At 40.5% G+C, this 16266-nt stretch overlaps 1 protein-coding gene across 1 annotated transcript in view; it reads right to left on the bottom strand.

The window, feature by feature from the left end:
- Positions 1-15188, bottom strand: part of spon1a (spondin 1a) — a 69217-nt gene extending 54029 nt beyond the window's left edge. Inside the window, exons 1-3 of the mRNA XM_035999417.1 lie at positions 14555-15188; positions 13363-13469; positions 8522-8655 (exon numbers count right to left, since the gene is read on the bottom strand). Of these exons, the coding sequence (XP_035855310.1) occupies positions 8522-8655; positions 13363-13469; positions 14555-14789 (476 nt within the window). The 5' untranslated portion in view covers positions 14790-15188. The remainder of the gene's footprint in view (positions 1-8521; positions 8656-13362; positions 13470-14554) is intronic.
- Between the last annotated feature and the right edge of the window lie 1078 nt (positions 15189-16266).

Genomic DNA, 16266 nt, shown 5'->3' with positions numbered 1-16266 from the left:
AATAGTTAAAAATATTCAAAATTGTATTTTCTGACAGGCTGAAGGAGAACAGAAAAATGGTGATCTTTCTATCAATTTAACGAAATGTAAAGATTATAATTTGTCCACAAACATACTATATTGAGTTAAATGTTCATCTATTAACCTTTCAACATATTATCGGCAGTGCCACAGAGCAGATTCAGGCTTTGATTTCAAGAGGCTGTAAGCCCCAATGGCCTTCCGTTTTAGTCAAATTACCTTTTGACTTAAACACTCTTAAATGCTACTACTCTCTCTCTCTCTCTATGTCATTCCTTCTCACAGAAAAACCAACAACACACAATTATACTCGTTCACATACAGGACACCGTCAGTACATTAACTCTGTCTCACACACGTACTATATACTACAACTACACAATTCACATACACTACTATTCTCCCTCACATACACTATCATTTCTCTCTGTATTTTCAATCTCACTCAAACACACCATATTTCACTCTCATAAAAATGATCTTTCTCATATGGATACTTTTTGGGGTATATTGGGGGAAATGTGAGATTATGATGGTGTGGGTAAGCGCAAGTATGATTTATGGTCAAAAAGGCCAACAGGGATGAAATGATTCAAGGTAAGCCAGCACCACCAGCACATCTCTTCACACGGCGTCGCTATGGCAATCATCTGAGAGTCCCGCCTACACTGAAGGGGTACTATCTGCAGGGGAAAACGAAATACAGAAAAGCACATGGTACCAAAAGTGAGGGGAGTCGAACCATGCAGTGGAAATGAGGCGTAATTGTTCACACTTTAATTCAATCTCACACCAATTTCACATATCTCCCTGAGAGAGAGGAGCACACTCTGCCTCACTGCTTGCCCACTTTACTGGGCTGGCCAGACAAGCAAGCGGAGTAATGCTTATTTAACATCCAATTTAAATTCTATCTCACTTTGCCGAATCCACACAGCCACCGATCCCAATAACCCCAAAAGTGCACTGATTTGAATGCGTGTGATTCTGTGTGGGAGGGAGTTTGTATGCATGTTTGAGACCTTAACAAAAAGAGAGAAAGAAGAGAGAGTGAGAAAGAGAATAAAAGAAAAAAGAAAAAAGCGAGATAGATTTAGTCTTTCTATGGCTACGTTTCCATTTGCATGCTCAGTAGATGTGTAAAAGAACTAAATAAATAAATTATTATTTAGTTATATTGGCTCCTGCTACAGCCAGAGATTAAATTACTTAATTTTAAACTTACAAAAAAAGAAACAACTGCCTTACAAAAATCCACTGCACAAAAGCAAACGTATTTACATTTAATTTATACTATATGTGTCTGCTTGACTATAGTGGCCTGTCAAAGTTCTCCTTGATCTGTCCTATCATTGTGCTGAAGGAGATTAGCAGACTCTGACAGCTGCATGTGGTTGTGACATTCATCTGATCACTGATACACTGTCTCAATCAGACAGCCCATCAGAACACATTGCACTACCCTCCATATTGCACGCCAGAGGGGGATGACAAATAAATTGCTTCCTACCTACAAATGGAAAGATGAGAGATAGTGGCAACTTCAATGGCGAGTGCAACATATGGATTATATTTTGATGGGTGACTTACTCTGGCTCCAACCACAAGGATTCAGCTGTTACAGTAACTCATGACTAGAGCTCCACTTTTTGTCATCTCTTTACTAAAAGTTGCTGTGAAGGACATTTAGAGCTTATATTGCACAAAGAACAGTCTGGATAAAAAATGATGGGGACATTTACAATGAAAGGTTTAATGATAATTTAGCACTCATTTATCTACCATTTTCAATCAAGCAGCAGTAGAAAAAGCCCAATTGCAAACAGGTAATAATTAGAAACACTGTGCTGAAGAGCAACCCTTTCACTGGTTAATTCAAGTTGAAATCTTTTAACTAATTTGTGCCTATTACTAGGGTTGGGTTATTATAGCTGGTTCCATTTTAGATCTGGTTTCCAATAGGCAAAATAGGCTAACAAATATCTTACGGAAAGTTTATTTCTCCTTATTCTGTTTTATTAGCAAAGAGCAAAACAGTCTAGTAACTGCTTCTTATTTTTAGCCATCGCCAACGTCTCTTTAGACTTACTTTTTAAGTAAGTAAGTAAGTAAGTAAGGTTAATTTACAGTATATAGCACCTTTCACAGATCACAAAGTGCTTAACATTAAAAACAATTACACAATACAAGCAATAAAAAAGACAGAACAATAATACACAGCACAAGGCTGAAAAAACTTTGGTCAGTTCTTTTACTGACCAAAGATCCTTTATATGCAGGAACACACATCACTGTAATTCATATGATTTCCATGTTTTTTTTTTTGTTGCTGTGCGCACCACATTGACTGCTGATGTATAAGAACGCGGCTGGCCACGTAGGGAGGTGGTCGGGGTAGATGGGTTCGCTTCCCGGGAATAACAAAAGACTTTCACCCAGGAAATGCGTATTCCTTGGGAGTGTTTTAATACAAACCATTAACTTTTTCCTAAACTTAACTAGTCGTTTCGGTGCCTAAAACTTAACTTTCGGCGCCGCATAACGCTCACTTTTTCTTCTTAACCGCAATCTCCGCGGAAATGACTAGCAGCTCACGGTGCTCTGTACCCGGCTCACAGTCACCTATTCTTGTGTAACTGAACCACCAACTACCGCTGACCTGACGGAGCACCATGCAGCGCACCGTAGCCGGTGTCGCAGAGCTCTGTAGCGGCTAAACACATCTACTAAGGGACTGTTCGTTATTTAATTAAGGGGCCACCGGAGGAGTTTTGTGGCCTCTAACCTAAAAAGACGTGACCCTCCCTTCGTCAGTAATAATTTTCCTATGACCCTCCAAAATGATTTGAAAAAGAGGAATGACCCTCCCCTTGCATGCAAGCTTGCACTTAGCAAAGAAGTACAGATACCATTTGATTTTTACAGCCATGAGATACAGGAGTTAACCTCTGCATTCTCATCTTACACATCATACTCCTCTGTTATGGTGTGGTGGCCATTTCAGTAGATTTACTCACTAACATTGTTGTGGAAACACAATAAGCACTGGAAACTAAATGCACACTTCATGCATTACTGCATTACTTCAAATACTAAGTTACTCCTCTAGTAAACTAGTATTCATATGAAATAAAACAATAAAACATTGAGACCATTCAGCAAAGGACGCTGGGATATAACCAATAACCAATTCAACACTGGTTGCTATGGACTTGTCACTAGGCTTCGTCATTGTATATTTTAGCACATAGGTAAAGCTGCCGAAGCTGAACATTATATTCCCAAACATATATGTTTATTTTTAAAGAAGATTTTAAGTTACATTGTAACAATTTAACAATTCGCCCTTATGAAATCCAATCACGGCACGGCTGTTTTGGAACGCAATAGACAGACGCTTAAATTCAACTAAAATGTAACAGTGAACAATCAGTGTTGGACCTCCAGTCTGTTGAGATGCCTCTCCAAACTCACCATAAAACGTTAAGACACTTCAAAAAAAGATCCCTATTTTGCCGTAATCCAATGACACGAAAAAAAAGTAATCCACAGCGATCAGGAGATCCACAAAAAGGTAAATGACACGGTGTATCCAGCAAGGCGTCACATTCACCAGCCAGCTCCAAACAGGTGAACGAAGCCTCTCCACTTCGCCGTTTAAACAAAGTGGAATAAACGTATAAAAGTCCAAATCTACACAAAACCCGCATTCAATTAGTAAGCTGACATCACATTTATATACATGGCATTTAGGAAACCTTTATTGCAAGGTTGGCACGGCAAGATGTCCAGACTAGTGCAACAGTAACTTTCGTTTTTTGCATCCTGCTGCTCCCATCGTCAGCCAGGTAATATTTTTTTTACAAAAGCAGTATATGAACTCTGATGTATTACCTATCACCATTTAGTTGTTTTGTGTTATTTAAGATATTTATAAAATATCTGGTCATGCCAGATGTAATTATTCCACTCATTTTTTAAACAATGCAATTACCTGTTTGAGTGCTCCTCCTGCCCCAGCAAACTCCGCGTATGGGGTCAGACCCATCTGCTAGGGGGCCAAGACTGAGAGCTACATGGATAAATATGCACCAAACAAGCCACTTTGAAATTTTGCTCTTTTCATGAATAAAAAAGTTGGGTGACCCCCCCACCCAGACTAAAAAATGTTGGATGACCCTCCCCTCAGCATAAAATAAAAAGACATGACCCTCTCCTATCTTCCTCCGGTGGTCCATTCCATAAATACCGAACGGTCCCTAACTGACGCTGATACGACGAGCTGTGACGGAGGTCTGTAGCCGTGTCAGGAAGCTCTGTAGCGGCTTAAACAACTAGCAACTACCGCTCTGTAGCACGGAGCTCTGTAGCCAATGTCATGTGACCAGCCGGCGGTCTCCTAGTTTTCGTATACCATACGTTTTAGTGTGCATTACTTTTCATACAATATCATACAAACCCGTTCAAGAGAATGTGTTGCACTCTGTAACACCACTGTACAACTGAGTGGACTGTGTGTTTTTGTAGTTAACAAGACCAGCAGATATTAGATAATCTAACCTAATAGTTATATATGGTGAGGCAAGTGCCGTGCAGTTTTAGCTGACTACAGATTTAAAAAGAAAAAAACTTCAGCTAAACTTAATTAGATCTGATAAGGGATTTGAAAGGAATCAGATTCAATAAGCAGACTCAATACTGAATTTGATGCTATTGAACCCCATCCCTACCTCTGACTGCAACCAGCATCACTACTGGGCGTTGTCCAGAGTGTGCTCTGAGACAGCGACGTCAAAGTGTACTGAACACAGCCTGAACACATTTCTGTATCACTGCAGGAAGATGAGAAATCCAACCACTGTAAGTCAGCAAAAACAAGATTTTAGTTGTGCAGCAAAACGTCCATGTATAGATACATTTTTTTACCAAACAAGAGACACAGTGACGGAAACCTTGGCCTGATTTGAGTCTAGCATGAAGGAAAGCTGAAAATAACTGGATTGGATGGTAAGACTTTCAAAGACAGTGCTCTGAGAACAGGAGTTTGAATGAGCATCCTTGCCTGACCCTATCATCACAGACCAACCTTAGACGAAACCAAACCACCAAGCTCAGTCATTCCATTTAAAAGACAGCAACTGCCCGTCAATTATACTGCAGAAAACCACTCGGGAGTCCTGGGACAGCAATTGAGTCACAGAAGCTTTCTAACAGTAACACACATGCCACACACACTCTTTTAATTTCATGGCCAGATGTTTTTTTTTAAATAACCATGTTATTTTACAAGCAGGCAGACTGACCAAGCTCTTTTGGGATATGAAATGAAATTTTGTTTACCCTGCATTTACCCTACATTTACCCTGCCTGTTTAATTTAAGTGTCTCTACATAATCTATACAAATTAGCAATCTTCACATTATTATGTTGTTTCTTTCTCTGCATATGTGTTGACTACACAGTATGTGTATATGTACCCATGGTTCTCTGCTGGTATGAGCTGTATGATAGCACAACCATGGTGTACAAGAATGTCTCTCCCTCTAGTTACAGGAGATGAACCTCCTCAATCAATACCATTTAATTAACACTTTTGTTCTGTTGTAGCACAGATGCATAAAAAAGCCTTGTCATCTTTATGAGTGCTAGGTAAGGGGTAATTATGATTTTTAGAGGTGTCTCTTTTGAACTTCTTACTCTCTCCCTCCCCTATTGTCTGCGCTCTGGTATTACTACATCCATATCTCAGCACTTTCAAGTATCTCTTTCTAGACTGCATGCTCTGGCACACTTTAAACTGTTATCCCTCTACCCATGTGCCTAACTGAGTACTATTCTGCCATCATCCCACTGATCTTCATGAGGACAGCCGAAGTGCCGACATGACTTGCTGCGAGAAAACTATGACAACACACCACAGTGAAGATTAAAAGAAAGAGGAGATGGATAAAAAAGAGAAGCAAGGAGAGCGAGGAGTGAGAGAGAGTATAAGAAAGCTTAGAGGTTATTGAGAGGGCAGGTCATGAAGATACTCCAGAAAGATAAGGACAAGGGAAATGGAAAGCACAGAGACATAGAAGAAGGAAAAACTTCTCGCACTCTGTATCAGCCACATAATAACATGCATTACTATAAAATGCAACCTTTTCATCATCCCTTTGTAAATAGGAACAGCAGAGATGTAGACCAGGCAGCAGAGAAACCGACTGGGTACACACACAGTTAAATAATGAATTGATCAGAAAGCCTTGTGAGTCACAATCCCTTTGTATCTTTCTACCTCCTGTACTCTCATTATTTTCCCACAGTACTGGATTAATAAATGGATTCCAGCCATGATTTGTCTTCAGCTCAACATAACTACCCTTCTGTTTCCAAGTAAGCCCAGAGGACAGAAAAACAGTAGAATTGATTGATGTCAATCAGCCGTATAACTAATAAAAGTAATGAATATTTTATGAAGCTAAGTGGGAATGAAAATTTGACGAGACATTCTGTACTTAACTCTGCATAGCTTAGGGGAAGCAATGTATTGAAACTGTTTTACTGTTGGGTACCGACACCTGGTGTTAATACGGCACCGGTGCCTTAACGATCGGTATCTACCGGACCGAATAGTAACGCAGAAAAAACCCAAACGATACCCAACCCTATTTACTGTACATGTGGACTTGGTGTATGCTGGTAGCAAAGTTCGCAATCCCAGAGAGCTGTAGTTCTTTAAATTAAATGATACAACTTAGATTTACCTTTGTATGACAGAATTACATATAAAATAGATAACCTTCTATCTTGTAAAGCATTTAATTAAAAAGTTGAAAAACCATCCTACTACTGCACGTCAACCTCTCTCACATCAAAACTAACAGTTACTCAGTTGCCAGTACACCTAGCTAAAATAATGCAGTCTGATGCAAAAGTCCTGCAATAAATCCTTATGATAATTTTGTAGGGTGTAGCTTGCAGTGCTGTTAAACTGTATTGCATTATACAGAGAGGTGTTTCTGTTATTAGATCTACCCTCGTTGATATAAGTGCTTTCAATCTGCTATAATAAATTCACATTCCCAAAAATACAACAAGACATGCTAGTGTGGCTGCCTGGAAAGTAGAAAAGAAACCTTATTCTTAGGTTACTTAGGTTACCTCATTAACCCTTATTCATCTAAAAGCGTATAGTATAGGGGTTGCACAGACTAGTCGACTTTGCTCCTCCACAATGACGTTTTGAGCTTGAAGTCGACTAGTCGCTGATCATGTGGTGTTGTCACTAACACCATAGACCTGTAGCACCGTCACTGGCAAAATTTGTCAAAAACCCAGCTCATTTGGAACTTCATTTGAAAGCCACGAAACGTTTGGGACAAATGGAGATATTGGAGCTAAGGACGAGGAGAGCTGCCTGTAGCTGTTTGGATTTCTGCTACGCTAAAGGGCGTCTGCAGTCAGCTAATTGTGTAAAGACACGCAGGAGCTACGTGCTAATGCTAACGTTACAGGCTGTCCAGCATCAGATCACTGGATTATCACACGGAGCCCCATGTAGGAGGTATGAGTCACGCTGAACTTAATGGCCATTTAAATTGCGTGCACACATAACTAAGCATGAACCCAATGCATTTGTTGCCAACGAGGACGGATAATAGGCTTTGCACTGAGTGTTTGTTTATGGCGAACTTTTGATTGACTGACAATTACAGAAATGTGTGACGCATATTTAACTAGTCGACGTCAACTTGACTTTCATCACATCAGAGTCAACTTTAAAAAATCTGAAGTCATGCAACCCCTAGTATAGTATGCTTTGAAAATAGTCAGCAGGAGAGAATTACAAATCAAATCTATCATTCAGGACTTGCAAACTAAGTCCTAACCGTGTACGGAGAATTCGCATCAGCTGTGCTTGGCCATCAAGTTCAGACTGGACGTGCTGCGATGATAGCTCAGTTCACAACGACAAAACACACAGATTACTTTGGTCTTGTCAATGGAACCATTTGGCAACTTTTTAAAAGTAAACTTTCCATTCAGAATCTTATTGGCATCCATTTCGGCATCTCGCGCTCGCCATCCACTCAACACGTAACGTTAGCCTACTAGCCTACTCTTTGGCCGGCTCGCAAGCCCAAACAAGTGTGTGCGGCGGGCCTGTTGTTTTGTTTCCGGTCTAGCTAGATCCAGTGTGGTATTGTAGTTTTTCTAACGTTACTAGTTGTTGCAACAGCATGTGAAAAAAATGACAAAGTTTGCTAGGCCAAAAAGAATGTTAATCTCGCGATAAAAAAATTGACGCCATTAAAATGGGTTTGCATTAACGCCGTTAATAACGCGTTTAACTGACAGCACTACTTAGAACGTAATGAATTACAGTTCACCAAGCGCAAGGACCGGTTTAGCTAAAAGTTAATCCTCCACCAGTAGTGTATATTGTATGTCTAAGCATTTGAGCTGAGGACTCGCCTCTGCTCATCAGGCTCAGCATCAGGCGCGGTATACATACTTAATAGATACACAGCCAGAGCCACTGGGAGGTGCAGTCCAAAACACCTGGATGCTGGTGCGTCTGCGGGGAGTGCTCTCTGTCACTGCAGGGGGGCAGTTGGTCATGAACTGTGTTTCCTCCTCATCAATTATCTGTAAAGCGCACGCACACACACACACACACACACACACACACACACACACACACACACAAAAAGAGATTAGTGATGAATAAAAATGTCCTCAGACAAGACTTGCCTCAAAGGCACTTGAAACATCTGCATGTGATTTTAGTCATTAGGCATTGGACTATTTCATTTTAATTTCCTCTCCCATTGTCAGCTCAAGTGCCTATAAACATAATTAGCAGCTGAAACTGACATTGATTTCAAATTTTCAGGATTCATCAAAAATAAATCCAAAACACACAATGTGAGAGTTGTTGGTACAACAAACACATTTGACTTTAGCAGCTATTACGTTAAAATGAACAGAAGCCTCTCACACGCACTGGTTCCAACGCCAGTGTTAAAGCATCCTGAGGTCCAGGATGCTTCCAATTGGCCACAAAATCATTCCGAACTATGATTTACAGGAGAGGAGAGAAGAAAAGAGATTGACACATAAAACATATGTTGTATATGTTGTTCTCCAATCATTACTTGAAGGTATCTACATAAGAGTGACATGACACTGTCATGAACTTGTCATAAACATTATAAACAAGTCATAAATGTTTATGACATAACGCTTCTTTTAGTAAGTGTCATTCGGTTTTTGTCATGACAAGTTATGGTTAAGGTTAGCGTTAGAGTTAGGGTTCATGTGTCATGACTGTGTCATGACAGTGTCATGTGTTCATGACAGTAAAATGTCACTCTTATATAGATACCTTCAAGTAAAGTGTTACATTATTTTACCAGACAAAGAAAGAAGAAAGTACTGGATACTTTTTCTTCTTACTTTGTCTATTTAAAATGAAACAGTCACCATAACCTTTAATGTGGAGTAGATACTGCTTCTTTTCAAGGGGTCAAAAGCCAAAAAGGTTTGGACCCACTGAGTCAGAATAAGAGACAGGACAGTCGATTCTTCTCATTCCAGTCCTTGTGAAAATCTGTCATTGTCAGTGTGTTGGGGACAAGGACACAAGCTCCTTCAGACCTTCCACCACAGTACCAAAAAAAAGCTGGTTAAGACTTCTGACACCAAACAGCTACTTAGATCGATCAGAGAGTTAACACCCAGATGCCCAATCATGACCCCTGTATATATCATGATCACTGTAAGCAGCATAAAAAAAAAGTCCCCAGACTCTTTGCATCAAACTGAAGAGTCCAAATGCATGCTGCCCTCTCTACTCAGGTACACATCTGAGACACTGAGCATCTCATTGATTTTAACTAGAGAGGAAATTAGTAGAGCTGGTTGCACGAGGGAGCGCAGCCAGCAAGCTAGTATTCACTGCCCAGAGACCAAGGATCTGTTTGATTGGAAGTGACATCAGGGCAGCAACGTTCTCACTCCATAAAGCTGTCAGCAGAGAATTTCCTTTGTCATGCCATGTTATGAATGAGTTCCCTCTTAAAGTGGATTGTGTGTGGATGTGCATGCCTCTGTGTGTGTGTGTGTGTGTGTGTGTGTGTGTGTGTGTGTGTGTGTGTGTGTGTGTGTGTGTGTGTGTGTGTGTGTGTGTGTGTTAAAATGCATGAGAGAGGGAGAGTCGGAATCAGAAGGGGAGCCTGGATGCTCTCTGTGTGTGTGTGTGTGTGTGTGTGTGTGTGTGTGTGTGTGTGTGTGTGTGTGTGTGTGTGTGTGTGTGTGTGTGTGTGTGTGTTCAGCCTATCACGGTGTGACGGATTATACAGCCCCCCCCTCTATGTTCCCATGGTTTCTAACAGGCATCCTGGGGTGGCCTGACTGGACTACAACACATGTTAAAACCAGTGAAGTCTCATGGGAATGCATTAAACACCATCTGCAAAAGGTCAGTTAGTTTGCTGCTAACTGACCTATGACCAGTTTCTTCTAATTCCAAATTTCCAAAGCTTTTACCAATAGATGGATGGTGGGAGTTGGGAAAGGAGAAAAATGTGACACATAATTGGAAAAATGTATGCATTTGTGCATCAGAGTAAGTGCTTGGCTCTACAGTAGCTACTGGTCAGACCCAAACAACATCACTGATCTAAAATAACATGGGGACTTTGGAAAATTGAATGCAAATGGAACAATTTGCACAGAGGTTTACGTGTCAAACATCTTTGTTGTCGTAATATCAGATCATCCTTGTGGAAGTATGATGTGAAGACGATGCACCCACGATCTCTGTAATGTCTACGTATACAATTAAGTCATACAGTGTGTTGCCCTCACAGTGGCACCGATTTCACCCTTGACATAGCCACATTTGCCTTTTCTTGTTTTATCATTTCACCCTGCTGAGAAGTAATGTCTCATCAGACATCGCCAGCATTGCCAGCTGGTTTACGCTCCTGCCAACAAACACACACAAACACACACACACACACACACACACACACACACACACATACACACAGTGGCAGCTGACCTTCCCAGAAAGCTCAATAAAAGTGCTTTTCATCAAGTCAGGAGCTGTCCTAAGACGGCTGAGACGGGACACACCATCAGATTTCAAATGAGCTGTATGTTAAATAAAGCCTGACGTCTTCTCTTGCAGCTTCTTTTTTTCATTCTTTTCTCTCAATGCCTGGAGGGCAGCCCACCCAGGACTCTTTCAGAATGGAGGAATGGTGTGTGTGTGTGTGTGTGTGTGTGTGTGTGTGTGTGTGTGTGTGTGTATGTGTGTGTGTGTGTGTGTGTGTGTCTGTGTGTGTTTCACATAAAATACATAAAAAATGAAAGACTGAGCAGGTGATGATAGAGGGATATCTCTTTGGACAGCAGTTTATTTTTACTGCGCTGTCACATAGTGCTTGTACGAAACAGGTGATCATCTGCAGCTGATACCTTCAACTTCTTAAAACTTAGCAGGCTTCTATCAAAGGCAGGTCCCAGTAATGACATATCCATTCTTTTTACTTTTGATGCCAACATCTTACGTCTACGGTCACAGATCTATCTATCATTCTGTGTGCACGCCACACTCAGTTGCATCCATGCGTAAAAAGCAAAGAGACTGAACGTGACTAAATGATGTAGTGTTTCTTCACTCCTGACGTTTAGCGCCCTGTCACACCACGCCACACTCCGCCATACGGCTGAAGAGCACACTCAAGGCTGGCACTAAATAACAACAGCATGAAATATATTGCAAGGACAAATAAAACAGAAGGAATCTTGCCAGTGTTAGCGCTGGTTAATGACAGGACAAAAATCAAATGTTCCCGTTTTTTAAGTCCTACCATATTCAAAGGTTCACAGAGAGTGCCATGACATGGCAGTAGCTGTGATCAGAGAAGCCTGAGGGCTGCTGTGCAAACCCTTCCTGTGTATTGTACTACAGGTTCAATAAAATAATAGGGTTTTATGTGGGAAGCGACTGAAACAGACAAAAAAAGAGAACTCCACATATGCTGTTAAACCCATTTAACAACTGCTTCTTTGCGAGTTCTGCCCTATGAAGACATATGTTCAAGTTCTGGGCAGGAGTGGGAATTTGGCTTAAAACTTTATGTATGACTTGCATTTTCTTATTTAAAAACAAACTCTGTATCGTGGTATACAGTGCCTTTACTGTTGTAAACTGAACTCAAATATTTCTCTAACATTTTCATACTTGATGCAGCTAAAACCCAATTCCTCAGTTGCTCAGTTCTTTTTGAATCCTTTGAAAACAGGATGTCATCTTCTGCACTGAGAGCTCTATGGATGTCTTGAAACTGTAGCCTAGACTTGAATGGAATAAACATTGGCAGGACACAGTAAGCTAAAAGGCATGAGAAAAAACAAGAACCAGTAGAGTGGAATTAATTCAAAAGGTTATAAATTTAATGTTACGTAGAGGTTTCATCAACTTACAATGTAGTTCTACACTGTGAATGTGCTGTAATAGGACCTACAGACATTACATGATGATATATGTATATGTATAATACTTTCTACATTCTAGAAATAAAGTTTATCATTACATGATTATTACCCTTCCTCTCTCTGGACTCACACATACCCCATCAATCAATCTTCTCTCTACCACTCGACTCCTCACACTGCATAATAATTACAAAGGCCTCACATATTTGGCCATTATCAAATGTGTGCAACAGCACCAGTTTCCTTGCCTTCTCTCTCTTCTTTTGGCACTCTTGACACCACTCCGTTCTCTCCCTGCTTCCTACAAAACTCCAGCTTGGCCTGTCTGTGTAAAATGCTTATTAGCCTCTCAACTACACCAATTATACACTTCTTACATACATGAACTGCACTGTATGCCTGATTGTGGGCACACAACTTTTCAAATTCCACAAACGTGTACTTTCACAGCCTGGGAAAGCAAAGCTACATGCAGCTGAGCTGAGAGTACGCTCTTTTCATATGCTTTATCAAGCCTATTAAAAAAGCTGAGGTGAGAATTATCGCACTTTGACATGTCAAGACAGGACGGCGTGCAAAGAAAATCTGTCAACACCCCCATCCCCCCAATCTACAGTAAGATCTGTCTATTTATTCACACACGTCATGCACAGTGCTGGAGTCCAGAGGAAGGATGGTATGCAGAATGGACATTAAATACCAAGGTTTAATTACCGGTGTGGCAGATTAGGATAAGTTAATTAATTGCCATGGAACTGCACTGTGAATAGAGAAAATGTACAAATTGTCGAATTGTCAAATCTTTTCTGATTGTACAAGCAGTCATGTCATTAGCTGCTACCTTACCTGGAAATTTCCAGTGTAGTCCTCCTCTCTGTCTCCTTCTGCACCCTCCTTCAGGGCAATAAGGGTGAACCCTCTGAAGTAGGAGGGGCTGGATGCAATCAGAGTCACTGGATGGATTCAAACAAGAGTGACAACAAGGATCATTTGACAGAGAAAGCAGCTGAACTACAATACTCACTGCCAAACATACCTGTAGACTAAAGTGGGTTTAATTAACTACCTGCCTGAGTAGTGTTACACTTATAATAGTAATGTGAAATGATTGTATGTGTTGGATTGTGGTGGATAAACGGTAATATATTCTGATAGAATTCTAATTGCACAATCAAACATGCCACCTGTTCTTGAGAATGTAGCTCACATAACAGCAATTATAATGGTTCAGTCTCAGCCAGGCAGTAGGCTATTAACAGAAGATGTTTAAGTGTTTTTTATGAATTTGCAAATCAGCAGAACATAAAAGAATGTTCATTTACTTTAGGGAAACTTTAATTTGCTGCACTTGACAACTTTATCAGAATCTTGGGATGGGAAGTGTTTGAACTTCAAAATAACTTGTGATTACCAACTCCTCACTTTGAGCTAATTCAGTTATTGGCTTTGAATGATATGTAACTATTCATAATTAGGCTAAATCAGAAAATAATGAACTAATCGCAGTGCAATATATTGTCAAGTCCAGAACAGCATGTTTTTTTGAGATTCACAGAGCAGATGGCACATGCAGCTCCAAACAACTTCCACTTTAAACAAAAGCTATACAATCGGGGACTGCTGGCTTTTTAAAAATCTGTTTTAACTATGAAAGAGAATACCAAAAAGCATGGAAGAGTTTGCAGAGGGATTTAGCTTTATATAAACCTTTTGAATGTTTCATCTGTAGCTTTTAAGACCAACTATTTAGCTACTCTTTATTAATTGTGTCCAAATTAGGTTGAAAGTAAATCGTTGTCACCTTTGGCTATAAATAGTTTAAATGCATATTTCCTTTTTGGGATCTATTTACTAACCAAATATACTTTCAGGGCACATATACTCGCTTCGCAACAAAAGTAGACCCTGTAGAAACTTTATAATATTATTTATAATATTATGTTTGCATAGCCTACTGACCGTAGACTCGTATTTATTTCACAATGCGTATAGTGGAAACCACCGCAGTGTGCGTAAAATCCCGCGGATAAACACAAACCTCTGTATGTGCTCCCTGGCTGATAGCTCTCCGGGTCTCCCTCAACGCGGAGGCGAAACTCGCTGTTGCCCTCCTTCCGATTGCTCTGAGCCCGTAATATCCGACTACAATACCCGTCTCCCTTCCCGGCTCTCTCAGAGGGATCCTCGGTGAATGCGAACATATTGCACGCTGCGATGGAGATTAAGCAGAGCAGGAGAATAAAGCGCGATTGTAGCTCGGTTGCTGTCATCATGTAGGTTTCCGAAAGCCAAGTTGATGTGTGTTAAATCTTGTCGGGGGGAGAATGAACGTTTGTTTAAGCTCCTGTTTCACTCCTAAATGAGAACCCAACTTGCCAACTGCTGAAGTAGATTTCTGCTCTGCTAGGAGGGTAGATCCATCCTGGTTTGAGTAACAGAGAGCGAGAAGGAGGGACTGGGATGCGCTGTGCTCTCTCGCTCTACGAGAACTGTGTCGCTGGTAGACTGAGCAGGAGAGCAGAGGTTCGAGGAAATGGCCAAGAGAGGAATGAGCGCTGTGTGTTTGTCTCCAAGGCCACAGCTATTTACAGACAGACTATAGAATACTCTGAACCAACAGACTGAGAACAAAGACAAACATTCCCACCAATGAGGAGGACACGTTGGACATACTTGAACTGAACTCTGTGCAGTGTGTGTGTGTGTGTGTGTGTGTGTGTGTGTGTGTGTGTGTGTGTGTGTGTGTGTGTGTGTGTGTGTGTGTGTGTGTAGTGTCATTACTCAAGACCCATAAGGATGACACACAAAGGAATTCATAAAGTATGCTAAACGGTTGTCTAGGTGACTGATTAAATGATAAGCGAACTGATGAATTTCACATTGTCTCAGAATTGATGCCAATATGTGAGCTTCCACCTGTTTCAACACATCAGTGAGATCAGGCAAAATAAGGTTAGTCATGGTAGTCAAATCTGAGTAGGCTATAGGGTTTTTTTAAAGTTTGGGACTAAAAGGAACTACTGTCATGATCAACACAAGGAATAGGATTTTACAGATTGTTCAGTACATTAGGGAACTCTCAGAGAATATTGATCCATCTCAATAACATCTAAAAAGGCAAGGCAGCTTTATTTGTAGAGCACATTTCAGCAACAAGGCAATTCAAAGTGCTTTACATAAAACATTAAAGAGCAGTTAAAAACATCTGGTAAAGAGAACATAAAAACAGCTAAAATAGAATAAGACAGGTATGAAATACAAGAATAAAAGTTACAGTGCAGTGTAAGAATTACTTAAAAAAGGCAGCATCAAAAAGAAAAATGATTTAAAAGAACAGAGTTGCAGCGTACTTGCAGTTTTATGGGAGTTCTTTAGTTCCGATTCTGGTGACAGACAGTTGACCCAGACAACGAAGAGGTCTTTTGTTCAGGTGATTTGTTCAATGCACTTACTCAGTGTTTGTATTGGACCATAGTCCCCTGGTTATATGGTTATGTGAATTAGTGTGTCATCCGCATAACTATTGTAACCTCTTTAATTTTTTTTTCATAATCTAAGCCAGTGGAAGCATGTAGATGTTAAACAGACGAGGCCCCAGAATGAAGCCTTGGGGAACTCCATATTTGTCCACTCAGATGTGTAATTACCTATGGACACAAAGTAATCCCTGTTCTTTCAAATACAGCACTGAGATCAAGTAATACTGAGACTGAAATTTTGCCACAAGTGGATGTCATTGAAGACTTTAAC

The sequence above is a fragment of the Sander lucioperca genome, chromosome 3 (genome assembly GCF_008315115.2).
Source record: "Sander lucioperca isolate FBNREF2018 chromosome 3, SLUC_FBN_1.2, whole genome shotgun sequence".
Classification (NCBI taxonomy): Eukaryota; Metazoa; Chordata; class Actinopteri; order Perciformes; family Percidae; genus Sander; species Sander lucioperca.
Note: the sequence above shows the minus strand (reverse complement) of the source record. Positions and strands in the feature narration are given on the sequence as shown.